The following is an 18,950-nucleotide window of genomic DNA, read 5'->3' as shown; positions in this document are numbered from 1 at the left end:
ATTTAACCCTTCAAACATGCCAGGTGGGGGAGTATTCTTATCCCTGCTCACAGAAGAAGCTAAACCTCAGTGAACTGTGTTGCCTGTCCAGGGTCATGGCGCCAGTAACTACTGGGAATGGGAGGGATCCTTGCCTAAATTGGGAGATTCTGACTGTGAAATGCCCAAGATCTAATCACTCAACTCAAATCCCATAAGAAGATCATGAGCAAATGGAATAAACCTCAGTTTACAATATACTTAGTGGGATTTGGCAAATTTTTGGCTTTATGAACTATGTGGATTCATAACCTAATATATTAGAATATAGTTGACATAATGACTATAACCTGTATTCTCACACATACATATTTTCATATATATCATAACACGTGATTTGTTTTGCTTTTTTTTTGCGATACGCAGGCCTCTCACATTGCGGAGCACAGGCTCTGGATGCGCAGGCTCAGTGGCCATGGCTCACGGGCCCAGCCGCTCCACGGCATGTGGGATCTTCCCGGACCGGGGCACGAACCCGTGTCCCCTGCATCGGCAGGCGGACTCTCAACCACTGCGCCACCAGGGAAGCCCCCTGTTTTGCTTTTAAAATGATTTTAAAAACATTATTTTTAAATTTCTAAAAACACTGCACTATTATCATGTCACATAGAAGCTTGAACATTTCATAGAAGCAAATAAATATGTATAAAAAAATCAAGACAAAAGTCATAACTTCTTATGCATTTTATGCCCATAGGTAAAAGTTTTTGAGATTTACAAAATAACTCAAGTTTTATACCAGAACACCAAACATATCCTCTGAACTTTTGATAATGTTGCTATTTTTTTAGGTTACAAAAAGGACAATTTTCTTCTGAAAGATGCCCTTTCAGTGGATAGAAATAATGTTCACAGAGGGAATAGTCATAGTATAGTAGAAATAATGTAGATTTTGGAATCTGAAGGACATGGGTTCAAATCCCACCCCTGGTGTTTAGTCCTGTGTTTCTTGAGTAACGTCGCCTCTGAGCACCAGTGTCCACAGGATTAAAGAGATAAGAGGACGCATCCCCAGCTCAGTCCCGGGCTCACGGCAGACCTACATGCACCTCCCCGCCCAGCCACCCATCTCCTGCCTTATCCATACCCTTTACACTAGCAAATATTAGCACATATCAGCAGAGTGCAGGCGTCTATATCTTTCCATCTTAAAGTTCAGACTTTACGAACAGAGGCTTAACCATGTCATTTGTGAGAATGATGGTTTTCCCTATGCTTCATTGCCTGCAAAACGTAAGCAAAGCATAAACAATACACAAGATCAAGTCCAAGCCAGAGCTCCGACTCACCAAGTGCTCTGAAAATCACGGCTCTGAGATAAAGAGCTACATGGGAACTGCTCTCTCTGTGACACAGGAAACTTGAAAGCCAAGCCCTGTAAGGTACCACTTTAACTGGATCTTTGAGATAATACAGAAAATTTCAATTCTAAATTTTGGCTTCCCTCCAAGATGAATAAGATTAGTGTATTGATACGGGAAACAGCTGCTGGGCAGAGTTTCTTGGTTGAAGGCAGGAAATGAAGCCTGAAGGGCAAAAGATATGCCTGGTTTATCGAGGAGGATAAAAGCCAGTACAGGTTTTCTGAGAGAAGTCATTTCAAATGTCAAGGAAAGGGAGAAAAGCTGAAGTTCTCTGAAACGATGCAACACATCTGGCCTGCTGTGTGTTCTTCCTCACAGGTGATGGGCAGTGAAGGGTCCTGTTTGCTGCTGAGTCCTGCCCGGGACTGTCTGAGCGCTTGAACCCTCTCAACAATTCTCAGAGCTTGGCATCAAAGATCCTGTTTTACATGGCAGGAACCAGGTTTAGGGAGATTAGCACTCCCTGCCCATCACATGACTATTTTTCTCTCCAGTTCTGTGCTTCTAAGATGTCACCAGCAGAAAGTCAATGAAAATGAGAAAACAAAGCAGATTAGGGCACAAGATAAGTCATCTTCAATGGAAAAAACAAAAAAATCAGAGCTTCAATGGAAAAAAAAAATCAGAACTTCCCTGGTGGCGCAATGGTTAAGAGTCTGCCTGCCAATGCAGGGGACACAGGTTTGATCCCTGGTCTGGGGAGATCCCACATGCCGCGGAGCAACTAAGTCCTGCAGCACAACTACTGAGCCTGCACTCTAGAGCCCGCGAGCCACAACTACTGAAGCCCGCGCTCCTAGAGCCCATCCTCCGCAACAAGAGAAGCCACCGCACACTGCAACGAAGACCCAGTGCAGCCAAAAATAAATAAATAAATAAATAAATAAGAAAAAGAAAAAAGAATCATTCTCAAATACCTGTCATTAATTTACACTTCTTCTTTTTTCATTCAAACACTGCCCTGACACATGTTCTGCTGGGGCCTAGGGCAGCACATTCGTGGTCACATGACCCGCACTGGGGGCCCCAAAGGGCCTGACCCCACCCCTCAGCTTTACACCTCACTCATTTACTAAAAGGCAAGTGTTGCATTTTTAGTAAACATTTCAAAGTATTATTTTGCACAATTAAAAAAAAAATAAACTAACATCCTAGTGCAGTTAGAGAATGTGTAAGTTGTTTCTGTTCCTCTGTCAGCATAAAAGGAATGCTGTTCAAATCACTGAGAAATACTATACCCACTCCAGAAGGATAACTGAAATATTAAATAGTATATTGTAATATTAAATATATAAAATGTATAAATATATTAAATAAATATCAAATAGTAGGCTCCCAGTGCCACAAAGGGGTATTTGTCCATTTATTTATTTGTTTGTTTCCAGTTTTCAAGTCCCCTATCTTCAAATAAAATAATTAAAGTAACTATAAGATCAAACCTTTGATTCTGATAAGAGTCTCAAACTATTGCACCATTACTCTTGCATCAGTAATTAGATGGGTTGCAGGCTTTATAGTTGCTGTTGACCCAATGTGATCTTCTCTCAAAGGGTGTCAGATACTACTTGTTTTCTGGTGGAGCTATTTAGTTTGAAATTTATTGCAGCAGATAATTTTTTAATTATATATTTTTTCATTTGATTTGCTCCTTATGGAACCTACAAAGTCAAACCTCCTCTCATGAAAAACAAATAAGGATGCACTCAGTATCCTGAACGAACTTAAACTACTGCCTCCTTACTGATACTTTTAGAAACGGTATCTTCTCTGAGCACAGGTAATGGAAGGCCGCACCTCAACACTGATTTCGTTAGCCTGCTTTTTCTCACTTGTCCTAATTTCACTGAGTGGTGCCTCAATATTCCCAGCAATCAAAACCAGAAAACTATTTGTCATTCCGTATTTTTCTCTCTTCCTGACCCTTTACATTCCTTCACAAGGGCCTGCTGATTCTGTTTTCTAAATATTTTCAACACCTGTTTTCTTTCAAACCTATTTTCACTGTATTTATCAAGGTCTTCATCATGGCTCCAATGCGTATTTCTAAAATTTCTAAGCACCCCTGTAATTTAGACAGGATTCTGTCCAATCATCTACCACACTACTAAAAGATATTTCCAAAATGCAGATGTGACTGTGTCTTTTTTGCCCTTTAATAGACTGACGTCAACCACAGGAGAAAGAGTAAAAGCTATGTAAACTCAGTTGAGGTCTCCCACAATGGCCCCTACTTGCTCCTCCAACCGCATTTCCATCGGTGCTACCCCTTCAAATCCTAACTCAGCTGTCCCATGACGGGAAAAACATCCTGAAAAAATACCTTCTGCTCCATCTCTATTCAGTGTATATCTTCTCTTGCTTAATGTCATACTGAACTGTAGTTACTGATTCATGAGTCCATCTCTCCTAACGGACCATCAGAACGCTAAGAGTTGGGAGTGTGTCTTGGTACCTGCAGTGCCTAATTCAGAGGTAAGTTTGAATTGAAATAAAAATCATGAAAACAGCTGTATCATCTTTAATGCTTACATTAAGTTTTAAACCTACAATTGTACTCTACAAACACAGACATATGATTAATGTCACTTTGCCTCTGTATGAACATGTATATATAAACAAAATGTCAAAAACTTGTACAGAGTATACCCTCTCTATAAACATGGACCCTACATCTACTTTAATTTTTGGAACAGTGTGCTTGAGGTCTATAGGTTTCAGAGGTAAAGCTTGTACCTTTATCCTTATAAATGTGCTACAGGGAAATCCTCATTTCCCAATTTTATATCTAATGTGAATATAGTATCTTGGGCAAGAAAATAAAAGAGTTTGAGCTGTCTTGAGAGGGAATAGTGTGATGGTATGCATTTAGGTGATGCTTTGGCAAAGTCTTTTTCCCTTATAGAATTCCAAGAATTTTAAAGAAAGAGTTCACCCACTCTTTAATTTCATACCCTACCATTGTGAACTGCCAGCAGTTCAGGACCACGTAGATGCTATCATCCATCTGTATCTATTAACTCTCTTTGGACCCAAAAACTACTTTGAAAAAATTATCTTCAATTATCTAAAAACTGAAAAAAAATTAATCTAAATACAATTTAGATGGTTGGTACAAGGAGGGAATTAAAAATCCACAAAGGCTCATTCTGACTATATTGAAGGAGGCCAATGTTTTTCTGTAAGTTAGATGAGTATTTACATTATGGAAAACTTCTGTGTTCTATAAGTAACAAAAGGAAAGCGAATGATTAATGCTAAACAAATCAAGTTTCCCATTATTAAATACCATAACAATTACACATTTATATTATGAACTGTATTAAATTCAGTTCAATCAGCTCTAAGGCTCTTCAATTGTAAGTAAAACACTGTTAAGGTATAAATTGCCAATATATATGTTATATAAGCCTATTCTGTTTAAAATTTTACGATGTTTTCTCAATGGCCTTCACCTATTGGAGTAAACATTTTTACTATTTATCTTAAAAGATTTATTTTTAAAATGATGAAAATGCTTGTGTAGCTGTACCAAATAATTTAAAGGGTTTAAAAAAGCCTATTTTTCACCATTTTTTTAATTTTTAAACATTACAGCCTCACATATGATGAAAATATTTTATACATTATTGTAATCAAAATGCTACTTTACACAAATTGGAAAGAACTAAGAGAAGACTAAAGAAACTGTTCCATAGAAAATGAATTTAAACACCTAAAATATAGATTACTTAGAACTGGTGTCTGCAAAATTTTGTTTTTAGTATAATTTCTTTTGGCCAGACACATTTTGATTCAAACGCTGAAGAGGCAGGCAGAAGATCTGGATTCTAGACCAACATTTTTATGATTATTAATAAATCACTTAACTTTTATGTGCCTCAGTTAAAAAAACATAAAAATAAGCAAATTAAACTAGATTATTTTTAAGGGCCCTCCAGGTTTTACGGGTCATAGTTTATGAAACAACAACAACAAAAAAAAAACAAGATCATATTGACTCTCCAGTTATCAGAATGGTTAACAGAAAGTGCAGAAGACTGTGGATTTATAGTGGGAAGATGATGCTTCTGAAATATTTTATAATTTGAGAACACAATCACATCGGGCATTTATATTCCAATTTACCACCTAGAACATGGTGTGTGATTCTAACATTCCACGTCCCTGATGGCATTACTTTGGGGTTACGTGCAACACAGAGAAGAGATACACTGACCACGTTCAATCAAATCCTTCAGCTGAAACTGCAAAGATTCCAGAAGGATCTGGTTTTCAGTGCTCTATTTCTATTTCTGAGTCATTTAATTCAGCATCAAATAGTTCTGCTGAGCCAGAAAATGGGGCAAGGAGAGGGAAGTGGAAACTTATCAACAAGACACATCCCAGGCATTCTCTGGTTCCTTTTCAACCATGCAGCAGAAGAGCAAGCCATCCCTCCATCGAGTCAACAATGTTCAGAACTCCTCACGTGTCAGGGAGATAAACTAACGTCTGCCCGGACTGTCATTTCTCATGTGTCTGTCTTGTCACATGACAGTCTCTTTCCAGGATCTTCTTGGGCTTCTACCCTGAGAGCAGATTCCATTTAGGGCCCTGTCTAGGGACTCAACCTCTAGAGGCCAAGATTTGGGAACTCTTGCCAATCCTGGTCTCAGTCATTTTCCTTGTTCAGTCCACAATGCCAAGGACATGCAGCCCACAGGGCTGCTCTCTGAGCAATGGATTCTATGTCATAGGCAGAGAGTAACAGAGCATTTAAAGAAAATGAGAAGCATTTCTTCTTTTGAAAGAAAAAGTACTCTTCTTAAAAAAAAACATCAATCCTAACGAAACAAGCCTATTAGATCTTCATGTTTATCTTACATTAAAGAAGAAAATCTGGAGGTACAACATAAATGATGCAGGCTGGGTGTCTGACTAACTTCTTGCAGTTAAAGACACATACAATAATTGTGATAAATATCTATTATTGTCTCATAGAGCAATACCAGAAAATCTAATATCTAATGAAAAAAGAGAAACAAGGAAACCAATATGAGGTTTCATTCATAAATTGCAATTAGCTTTCAAAGACCAATATATTTCATTATGCATATAAATCTCGATAAGAGAAAACTGAAAATTTCATGACTTCAAAGCCTTCAATTAAAATTAAAATGCCTTATTTGAAAATTTGATTTTTTATGCATATGAAAGATAAAATGAAAAAAAAAATCATGAAATATTGAAATCAACTTTAACAAGTCCTATATTTAAGTGACCTAATGAAAATGAAATATGCAGTGTGTGGCTCAAAGTATGAGTTTTTAATCTAAGAAAAGGGAAAATGAGCTTTAGTAATTGATTTTCTTCTAATTAATACAACTGTCAAGAAAAATTATTTTGAATCTGAGTTGGATAACACATTTTTAAGTTTCAAAATGAAATATAAGTATTAGAATAATTCTACCCAGCATCTGGTGAGTGTTCAACCATTCTACGAATTCAGGCTATAAAGCTAAATCAAGCTGAGTGCAAATGTCAGAAGTGTTTGCACAGTCAGCAGAAAGTTTAATTTGTACTTTTATGAACTCACATTCATTTTTTCCTTACCTTTTAACCATAATCACAGCTCTTGTACATTTCAGAGTGTGATTAAAATAAGAAAAATAAATTGAACTCAAGTTTGGGGATGAAAACACACATTTCTTACCCTGGCAGAGTGGAGCGAGGGAATCCCACTGATACATGCCAACTGGATTTCGTCTACAGGTTGCGTTGCTATGGCCAATCATCCGATATCCAGGCTTGCAAAAATAATGCACTTTACTTCCAACTTCTCCTGTAGTCCTATTCAAAACACCACCATTCTTCAGGGTGTGGGTCAAGCTGCAGTAAGGTGCTATGGGCACACAAACACACATACACAAAACCAATAAATAAATGTTGTATTTCCCTTGATAAGAGATATAAATGAAATATCTCTATTGTTAAAATAGTGGGAAATCAGCATCAACACGGAAACTTGTACTCAAAGCATCCTCAGACACAAAAGTGCTGGTGAGGGTGTGGGGCAACAGGAACGCTCATCATGGCGGGTGGGGATGCAGGATGGCGCAGCCACTTGGGAGGACAGTTTGGCAGCTTCTTGCAAAACTAAACACACTCTTATCATATGACCCAGCAATCACACTCCTTGGTGTTTACCCAAAGGAGTTGAAAGCTTATGTCCACAGAGACACTTGCACACAGCTGTTCATAGCAGCATTATTCAGAGTTGCCAAAACTCAGAAGCAACCAAGACGCCTGTCAGTAGGTGAATAAATAAACAAACTGTGGTCCATCCAATGTTTCTTTTTATTCAGCGCTAGAAAGAAATGATCTATCAACCCATGAAGAGACATGGAAGAACCTTCAATGTATGTGATTGAGTGAAAGAAGCCAACCTGAAAAGGCTACAGACTGTTGATTCCAATTTTACGACATTCTGGGAAAGGTGAAACTCTGGAGACAGTGAAAAGATCAGTGGTTTCCAGAGGCTGGTGGGGGAAGGACGGTAGAGCACAGAGGATTTTTCAGCAATGAAACTACTCTGCATGAATCCATGATGGCGGATACACGTCATTTTACATTTGTCCAAACCCGCAGAACATCCAACATCAAGAGTGAATCCCAACGTGAACTACGGACTTTGGGTGATAACGATGTGTCAGTGTAGGTTCATTAACAAATGTGCCATCTGGTGAGGATGCTGAAAATGGAGACGGCTGTGCATGTGGGAAGCCAAGGAGTAAAGTGAAAATCTCTGTAACTTCCTCTCAATTTGACTGTGATCTGAAACTTCTAAAAAAAAAAGTCTAAAAAATAAATTAATGAAAAATCCAGAAAAATCTAGAGCCAAAGGTCAAGTTTCTTAAGTTTGAAGTTTAGATTATCTGCGACTGTTAATCAACGTGATGATGGAATTCTAACTTTCTGACCAAAAAAAAAAAAAAAAAGAAAAAAGTATCATTAAAATGGAGAAATAGAAGAATATAACATTTTGCAATCAAGGCCATTAATTTTTTTCCTTGTTGTTGTTAAATGGTCTTGAGAATTCTTGAGAATTGTAGGATGACGCGGACAGTTAAGCCTCTTTTTTTTTTTTTTTTTTTTTGGTATGCGGGCCTCTCACTTTTGTGGCCTCTCCCGTTGCGGAGCACAGGCTCTGGACATGCAGGCTCAGCGGCCATGGCTCACAGGCCCAGCCGCTCCGTGGCATGTGGGATCTTCCCGGACCGGGGCACTAACCTGTGTCCCCTGCATCGGCCAGGGAAGCCCCAAGCCTCTTTTTAACATATGGGATTTGATTACAATCTTTGAAGAAAATGCACTACTTCAGGTCAATGAAAATCTTACAATAGCTTTAATCACCACATCTGTAGGGAGACTTTTTAAAATTAGAGACAGTCATTTGTGAAAATCACAGTCTTACCTACGCAGAAGGTAACATTTCAATGGCTAAAAAGCTCTGCATCTTAATTTACACATTTAGAGAAAGAAACTCATTTTATTCTTACAAGACCAGTTTCACCGCAGCATAAAATCGTATGAACTCCCTTCAGATGAGTAAAACAATAAATTAAAGAAAGCTGTGAAGTCCTGGAGATCCAGGGCTCCTTTTGCAAGAAGAGGTTTTAAATGTACCACTTCCCTGTCGGTGTCCCAAATAGAAAGCACACACACAGGTCTGAATGCTTAATGTTGAACCTTCCCTTAGAAATAAGTTCAGCAGAAACCTTCTGAAGCCTTCACATCATTGCACTGCCCAGAAGCGATGTCTGTGTGTCTGGCCTCGGTTGTCAACCATGTTCCTGTGAGAAGCATCCTCAGAGAACAGTCTCAGCTGGATGAGGTACCATTTCATTTTTTTAATGGACTCATTTTTATTAAGTTAAACTCCACTAACTCTTATACGAAACTCTTGTCCCATTGGCATACCATTTTCCATGTTCAACTGTTGGAGATTAAATGTTGTAAGTTTTGAATGAACCAAAATATTTAGTTTAGGGAAGGTATGAGTATAATCAGGCACCCCAGCTACCAACTACCCAGAATTATTGTGCCAGTAAATTAAAATAATAATAATAATAATGATGATGAAAAGCAGGAAGGCCAAGCCGACTGTAGACCCTGCTCCAAGTTCAGAGATAAGATAAAGTCTGAAAGCTCCTGAAGGGGCAGTGGGACCACACGGTGCTTAGGGTGTCACCTGTGAGCTTTGTCACAGTTCAGTCTGTTAAGAGAGAGAATCTGCAGGATGACTGTCTAACTCTATGGGGTCCAATAATTATTTTCTTTCCTATTGACTGTGTTTCTTCTATCACCAGGCTGTCAGGATATCCCTTCCTTCCTAACTCATCGAGAACAAGATACAGAGGGGCCCAGAGCGGGGAGACACGGCACAGCAAAGCAAAGGGGAAGATTAGAACACGGGCTCCCACCTGTTCGACTCCTGGCTATGTTAAGAATTAAGAGGACCAGGGCCCAATCCTTACATTCTGCTCGTGGTGCGTTGGAAAGGCAGGTGAAGGAGGGAGACACTCGAGTAGGAATCATGATGGAAGACAGCGGGCAGAGTTGGCTATCCTGGGGTTTCTGGGTGGATGTCAGCCAGTCTGTAGTTCTGACTCTCCCATTACTGAAGCTTATTTCACTTACTCTCACTTATTTCATTTAAGGGCCATTTTTTGCTCAACACTCAGCAGTTTATTGAATTGACTTGAACCTCAATGGACAAGCACTTGCTTTTTGTTGTTGTTGTTTTGTTGGTTAATCATGTAGATCAATTATATTGCTCTTAAGCCTGACGACCAATGCTTCACACGTGTAAGGCAAACAAAGGCTTGTGATGCAACACATGCTTATATTATGGGCCGCAGCTCCCTTGCCCACAATATTACAGTTCAGGGATCTTCACTGAATCACTGCTCTGAAATTACTGGTGATGAACTGCTAGCAGAGGTCATTGACTCATCAAATTTTAAGTGAAAATCTGTTCAAAGATCTATCTGTATCTATATCTACAGAGAGATAAATAGATAGGTCCATTCACAGAACAACAGTTTAAAGCCTTCTCCAAAATTCTCCTTTTTCCTACTTTCCCAAAACTGTTTAACAAAGAGAATCTTCTTGTTCTATAAGGAATGAAAATATCCCTTGAAAGACAGAATTCAAGGTATAATCACATCGCCAGGCTACTAAGTAATTTGCCACAGATAAAACAAGATAAATTATGTTCACCATTATTTCCCCTGCACTGTCCATTTTTGCTCATTGGAAATAAATTCAAACAATTCTACAGGTCTGAGTATTTAGTTTTCAGAACAAGGAATTTGATGAACACAAATCCAATCACTGCCCTAATGCTCGCAATACCCATTCGAATGAAGCGATTTCAACTGTGAGCTCTTTGTTGATAAGCTTTTTGAATGGCTACTTTGAGCAAAGGCGGGAAAACAAAAGTCTGAGCATATTTTATTAAACATTATAGAGGAAGCATGAGTGAATTTCATGCCTCCTGTCCTTACATCAAGAGCTATTTCAAAACCCTGATGCTTTTTACCATTTCATGACGTCTACCAATCAGAGAGAGCTAAAATATTCTTAAAACTACTTAAGACCTTTCGCTGTTCCTCCCTCAGGATGTTCCCATCACTGAGGATGTACTACAGACATTGGAATAAGCAACCTCTGGGAGGTACACTGGTCAATGAAATGCACAGAGTGGGCATCTCCCTTGGGAAATATATCTCAATTGTTAGCACGGATACTGTTGAGTGAGACACTGAGAAAAGGTGAGATATTTTTCTTAGTATTTAAAATATCTGAGGAATTTAAATTGTCTGTCTACTGCTTTTGTAGGGAAGTATAAACATTAGGTGTCGGGCTGGTCACATTGACATACCCAGGATCTAATCTCTAATAAATGTATTAACTGATTTAATTAATATAAAAAACTACTGACAGAAAGTGATTGAAATATATGGGGAAGGAACAAAATAATTTAAATGTTGACAAGGAAATATATACGTAAACATTTATTTTGTATATGTTTATATGTGTGTGTGTATATATCTATATATCATGTCTGCATAAAGATAAAGAGACATACGAATATATAACCAATAAAAAGACATACTGTTAATAGTAAGATGTTATTATTACTTATACAATTAAACGCAGGGACTTCCCTGGTGGTCCAATGGTTAAGAATTCACCTTCCAGTGCAGGAGACATGGGTTTGATCCCTGGTCGGGGAAGTAAGATCCAAGATCGCACATGCTGCGGGACAACTAAGCCCGTGTGCTGCAACTAGAGAAGCCCACGAGCCACAAGGAAGATCCCTGAGTGCCGCAACTAAGACCCAATGCAGCCAAATAAACAAATAAATAAATAAATTTAAATTTAAAAAAATTAAATGTAATATGATTATCTCCTCCTGGTTGTCTCCTTAGCCTTTAAACATATTTTAAAACTAATTTATATTATATTACTTTACTTTGGGGGGAAATATCTTTGCTTTCTGTGGCATGCAATTCAATAGTTTATGATTTTAGCAACAAAACGTTTTAATAGTAATCAACAGATAGTTTATTTTCCCTAATGTAGTTTAGAGATATCACTCAGAGTAATTTCCCATCATATTATTTCTATTGAAGTTAATTATTCATCTTCAGAAATTAGGTTTATACTATAAATCTTTATATATTGTGATTTTTTAATTTAATGCAGATCCTTTGTATTAAATATACTTTTATATTAAATCTTAACCTCACTTACTAACCTGAATAACGAATCTTGAATCCTTTTTTACTGGTTGCGTGATCAGTGGACCAGCGGAGATATAACTGATTACTCTTGCTTGTAAAATTTGACTGTTCAGTATGGTTTCCACTCAAGACCACTAACAGAGGACTTTGACCAGAAGAGCCTAAATGAAACAGAAAAAACAAAAAAGTTATGATATGAATTAGCACCTACAAAATGCAGACTACCTTTAGCTTTTGATTAAATTGGAGTCTAGCTATACGATATAGAGCTATTTAGTTCCAAAGGAGACAAAGAATTCCAAATAAATAAAGCAGCAGATACATTCCCTGTTAAAAAATAATAATAAAAGAAACAATAGCCAACCAAAATAACTTCAGACATATATGCTACTAATACATAATACTTAAATCGAATAAGAAGTTACCTATAAAACAGCAGTAGTTTAAAAAATGAAAATAGTTTTTACTATTATTAGTATTTACAACATTGAATGGATGCAGGGAATGGAAATTTTCATGCAATACTAGTGAAAGTGTAAGTTAGTATAATCAATTTGGAGAGCAATTTGGTAATATCCAATACAACTGAAGGTTTTAATTATATTTTTTATAAACACCAACATATGTGCACAATGTTATGTATACAGCAAAACGTTTATTCCAGCATTTTTATGGCAAAATTTAGATCCTAAGTTGTGGTTTGGGGTTTTAAAAAGGTATTTAAAAATCTTTTCAAAGAAATTCTACATAGCATTTAAAATTAATGAACTAGATAAACATGTATCAGTGTAGGTAATGTTTAAAATAGCATATTGACAAGTGAAATCTGTTTGCAGATAAATATAATATGATAGCAATTGTGTAAACATTCAAAAGTGTGCAATATACAAATTGTATGTGAGTGTGTATGTGTGTGTGAGTGTGTATGTGCAGTCTCTGTTACCAAGATGGAAGCTAGCAAGTTCCTCACAAGTGAAGGCCACCATCTTTCTTCTGACACCTTTTTCTCAATTGAGTTCTCTAGTGATTAAAGTCCTATTTTGTTTTTAAATTGAGGAATAAGCACTACTGGAGCCGTAGAGAGCAATAAACTCTTGGGTTATTAAAGCTTAAAATCAACATATTCAACTTTTTCCTTTTTTGGTCAACTCAAGAGCTATAAAAGAGCCACTGTCTTTCAAAAAAACAAAACAAAACAGATGCAATGAACATGACGTTTACTTCAACAAAAATGCCAATGCTTAAAAAATTATTCATATAAAATTCTGACCTTTCATTTTACAGAGAACTCTTTGACGGTGAAACACACCTAGTCACAGATCTCTGGTAATTCTGACAGCAACTGCTTTGATATTATCTCTATTATCTATTTTGCTTATGGTTTATAATGGGCTTGATCTGTCTATGTTTTGGGAAGATCACATTGTAAATGCTTCAGGCATAAATTATTGGTAATGATTTTGCTCCTGAAATAAGAAGACGCAGAAGCACTGCCTGCTAAATTTCAATTCAACCAAGGTGAAACAAAGGAACAGGCATACATTTAGAGTGATTATGTCAATACATATAACTATATACTGCATGTATAGGAATATGTAAGCATACACACACACACACACACACACACACACACACACACACAGCCCCTGAGGTTAACTGCTTGTCTGTACTTTTTTATGACACCTAATTGGCCTTAAGATAGTTTCCCGGATTCCTCATTGACAAAAGAAGCCCATTTTTGTACGTGGCTAATGCGTTACTTCTTCCCACCCTAAAGACTAAGAGGAGAGTCTTCAGTAGCATGTGTCCGTTTTAACGCACCCTTAAAAACCCTCGGAAAATGAAAACATTACCCTTCAGTCCTCTGTTCCTATGTATATAAGTATGAGTTTAATTTCCAACTTAGCAGCTCATCTTTGGAAATACATAAATTGATTCATTGAGTGTCTATCCATAGAAGCAACTTGACTATTATGATTCATCAAGTCACTAAGAGGCATATAAACACACAGAGAATCAATTACAGTAATTTTTTTCACTGAATTGATTGTTATTTATCTGAACTCAATGACAAATCCATCAGAACATGTAAAAACCCTGTTATTATGTACAGCCGTAACTGTATCATGGTCTGATATCCTGGGCTATGATAATGCTTCTGTACAAAGAAAAATTATTAACATCAGTTCCATTTCAAATTGACAATTCAACCACATAGTATGTTTAAGCATAGCATTGTTATATTAAAAGTTCATTAGAATTGTACAAAAATGCATGACTCATGTTGAAAACAGTATTAGCATTTGTTCAGTAAACTATTTTACTAATCTAAAAAAACTGTACATTAAAGACTCCTATAGCATTTATCACCCAGAAATCTCTGTGAGCCATTACTTTTATATATTTCTAGTAAAATAATCATTTAGACTGATTAAAGTACTTTTAGCCCTCTTAAATTTCCTAAAATATCTTCTAAATCAATATAATCTTAGAAGAAGGGAAAGGAAGATCTTTTGAAATCATCTACTTCAAAGCCCCACATTAAAGAATTAAAGAATGATTGAAGTTAATTCAGTACATTTTCAGGGTGTGTCACCAGCATCCTAATGGTTTAAAAGTTGCAACATTAGGAACGGCATGGAAATGTTTTACCTACCGCTTGATCTCTGAGACCACACAAGCCCAAGAATAATTCATTTTCTGTTTGGGGGAGACGTAATATACTTCAAGAAAATATTCAAGTTCTTGCATTACAGAAACATTATAGTGGCATCCTTATTACATTATGCATAGGTCACTGGTATGTGAACAAAGTTTAAAGAGACTTACCATCAAATACTTCCAGTGCATCAAACTGCTTTTCACTTTGGAAAATGTCCACGAAGATGGTGATGTTGTAGTTTGGTTCCACTCTGATGCTCCACGAGCACGTCTGGGAGTTAAAATAGTTGCCTGGATACCCTGGACTAAGGATGACCCCAGAAGATTCTGTCCGGACTTCACTGGCTGGACATTGTGCTAAGGAACAACGCACCAGTAAAAGTTTTCCTTAACAAAATGAATCCAACTTCAATAGGGTAGTTTCTAACCCTGGATATACAAGCTCATGAAAGAAAACAACAACAACAACAAAGCAATCCTACTGAGATGTGACCAAATGTAATACAGGACACAAACAGAACAGGAGAGCAACATTTTAACATCACCCTATAATTTAAAACATAATTATGTATAATATATATATGTTGATATACAGATGAGATAGAAGAGATTGATAGATGATTGATAGATAGCCATAGATGGATAGATAAATCCTATTTAACTCTAAGGAGACCAAGAGTCAAAGAGATGAAGTCTGTCAACCTGATCCTAGGGCAGCCAAGCTGAGGTAGCTGCCAGCTTGAGAAGCACTGAACCTGGAAGTTTTCTTTACCTGGAGAAGGTGGAGAAGCCATGGTCTGGCTCCTGCTGACCTGCCCTTGGTGAGGGAAGGAGGGACCCCTGACATAGGGACAGTTCATACCATACGTGCCTTTCACTCCTCATCCAGAGTCCATAGACCATCCATTCAGGCTATGACTGAATTGCCCACACACCTCACTTAACTCAGGGCAGGTGCCTTGTGGACTCAACCGCAGGATCCCAAGTTTTCAACTAAAGTGTAAGACCTCACCTTTTCAATGTAATATTACAAAAACATTGTGAAATTATACACGATGATAATAAAATTATATTTATTTCTGCCTTTGATTATATTTTTAATTATATTTAGAACAGTAAATTTTAAACATTTGATGTGATTGCTTGGCACTGTGATAAGAGATGAGTCATATGGGACACCTGAGTTTCTACTGTGTAAAGTGGGAGTGATTTCTAATGGGTTAATTTATCGTGCATAAATCATTGAGATAATATGGACACCTTCACACAATTTTCCCTCTCACTTTTTTTCATTATTCAACTACTCCAAGTTAATCACAATAAAACTAATCTGTGTAGGTATGAGTGCAAAAGAAAATCACCAAAGTCTCTTAATCAGTCACTTCTCTCACTGGTAATTTAAGTATCCTACAGAAACAGTTTTTGAATAGATTAAGAGAAAATTATTTCTGTTATTGGTGATGGTTCAACAATAAACAAAGATGTACCAAAACTATTTACAAAATGTTTAAAAAGTTAAATGATCTGCTTTTCCTCAATCGAAAAGAGCTTCTATCAATGGAAGTGTGTCTTATTTGTTGAGTTATCTCCTTTTAATTAATGAAATGTGTATTGTTTATGAATACATTTCAAAACCCAAACAGATGAGAAAGTTTATATGTTTTGATTCAAGTAATGGTTAAAAAGAGTATTTTCCCCCCTTTTTTTCATTTAACTTAGTATTCCAATTGAGACGTATCTTAAAATTTAGAAAATGTTTAGGGATAAAATCACCGAAGATGAAACCTTTCATAGAACCCTTTTAATAAATGTGTACTTTAGGTAGATTTTAAAGTATACTTACAGTGTTAATTAATAAAAAATAATTTAAACCAAAACACATAGACCAAACAACTTAGTTTAAAAAGTATCTTCTGTGTTGATGGTAAGATCACTCTGTAAAATATATTACGGCCTTTCAGAAATGAACGTGTTGATGTTAATAAAATAAAATAAGTTAGAGTTTTTTCTGTCTGCATGTGTGCAGGGCCTGGGGTTTTAGGATCTCCTGGGACTTGTTTTGAATTTACAATAAGAGCCAGAGGTTGGCTGTAACTAGACAGCAATAAAGCTCCTCCTCAGGGTTATAATCAGATCAAAAACATGCAAATGTTTTTCTTAAATCTAAAGCGCTATGTGCGCAGACAGTGTTACAACATCTGACCACATGCCTGCCTGTTCCTGACGTGAAGATGCTACAGGGCACATGTCATTGTGTGTTAATACATGGGAGAAGTAGTTAACTTGCATCTCTGTCCTGCGATTTCATCACCACAACCATAGCTATTAGACAACACTGGGACAGCAGACCACCTGGAAACAAGAAACCATCCACCTGCTGAAATGCACCTGGAGAGCTGAGAGCACAACCCAGGGTGTGATTAGAGCTCAGACGCAGATTCTTAAACACAGCTATTCTGATTCCCTGTTTCTGTTTTTTAGAGAAGATAAAATGAAAACATCAGTGAGATTATTTGCTTCATTTCTTTTTACGACCCTTCACAGTATTTCTTTCAGACATACATACTGTTTTGAAGAGGCACTGAGTCTGTCTCCAGGTGAGCGGAAGTGCCTCCACTCCTGTGTTTCTCACGCCCCCTCCCACGTGCCCATCCCCTTCCCTTCCTCTGGAAACTGTTGCTAGGAGCAACCCCCATTGACAGTGAGAAGGTTTCAGAGACCGCAGGCTCCCGTAAGCTGAGCCCTCTGTGCTAAAAACACCCTGTTTCCCACGGGGGCTATCGGAGACTTCCCACCCCCGGGAAGCATCTGCGTCAGGGTCCTGGCAAAGACACCTCTGAAGGAACGTGCTGCTGAGACAGCGGCTTGAGCTTTGCATCCCCTCCCTCTGCGCAGTTACTCCTTTAGCTTACTTTTGGAGAAAAATGCAGTGTGAGCCTTAAAACCCAAAGCACCTTGCGGAGCTTCAGCAAAAGTAATGGACTCAAACATTAGGATTTGTAAATAAGATTAACTCTTAAGAGCACGTCTACGTATGAAAGAATTGTGATACGGAGAACTCTGTCACCTGGAGATGTGTTACTGTCACACTTATGCTTCCCGAGGAATGGCCACTCTTTGAAGGTCACTGATGGTCTTTAGTGTTCGTTGATAATGCATGTTTCCCATTTTTAAAACTAATAACCATTGATGGATTTCCATGGTTTATGGGATGAAGCCACCTGACACTGAAGACCTTTTACAATCTGGCGTCCTTTAGGTTTCCAGCCCACATAATGCCATTCCCTCAAACACACCCTAACAGCAAGCTGCTGGGGGCCACCCCCTCTTTCCTGGATGCCCTATGTCCTTTTACACTTCCAAACCTTTCTTACTGCTTCTCTTCACTTTTTGAAATGCTTCTCTCTTCTTTTTAACTTGAGAAGAGTCACTTTCGTGATAGCCTTCTATGCTAAAATATACTTGGCTTCTGTCCCAGGTTCTGGCACAGAGCTCCCCAAACCCTTGGAATTTCCTGAGGGTTGGGAGTGTCTTTGAATTGAGTTAAACTGTGGGGCACTCAGCTGGTCTCTAAAGAAAATGAGAGAATTGCTTGGTGGTGTTGAAAAACATTCCAGAGCCTCATTCATTTTTTTTTCTAAATGAAGGTAAGTATCCACAAGGTAATATTTATCTGTAAAAAGTGTGAACTTTCAGAACAATTTATTCCCATTGTTCCCAAGGAACAATCAACCACCCTAAAGTGGTGATAATTTTCAAAGCAGAACTTCTAAAAGTGTGGTTATGACATTTGAAGAAGTAGGACTCATAACTAGTACAATTTTTCATCAAGAATTTATTGGGGAATTGGCCCCCACTTGAGCCCAATCAAATAATAGAAAAGTACTGGAAGAAAAATGACAATTAAGTGCTTAAGTGTTTAAGTGTTTGATAGACGACATCCGAGTCCCTATTTCCTTTCTTAAATAATGAGGTGTTTAGGGAATGACAGCTAAGATAACTCAGTTCATTCTAAACAAATTTACTCCTGAACTGAAACAGAAGAGAACTAGGTCATCCTACGTAGTAATTCCTGTAAGTTCAGTAGGGCCTGGGG

General features: G+C 37.6%; 1 protein-coding gene across 2 annotated transcripts in view; it reads right to left on the bottom strand.

The window, feature by feature from the left end:
- CSMD1 (CUB and Sushi multiple domains 1) overlaps window positions 1-18,950 on the bottom strand; it is a 1,753,128-nt gene that overhangs the window by 95,080 nt on the left and 1,639,098 nt on the right. For both annotated transcript variants that reach the window (XM_060291350.1, XM_060291351.1), the window contains exons 47-49: window positions 15,023-15,211; window positions 12,208-12,354; window positions 7,096-7,284 (exon numbers count right to left, since the gene is read on the bottom strand). In XM_060291350.1, coding sequence (XP_060147333.1) covers window positions 7,096-7,284; window positions 12,208-12,354; window positions 15,023-15,211 — 525 coding nt within the window. The remainder of the gene's footprint in view (window positions 1-7,095; window positions 7,285-12,207; window positions 12,355-15,022; window positions 15,212-18,950) is intronic.

This window comes from Globicephala melas, chromosome 21 (genome assembly GCF_963455315.2).
Source record: "Globicephala melas chromosome 21, mGloMel1.2, whole genome shotgun sequence".
Lineage (NCBI taxonomy): Eukaryota > Metazoa > Chordata > Mammalia > Artiodactyla > Delphinidae > Globicephala > Globicephala melas.
This window is presented reverse-complemented; position numbering and strand designations above follow the sequence as displayed.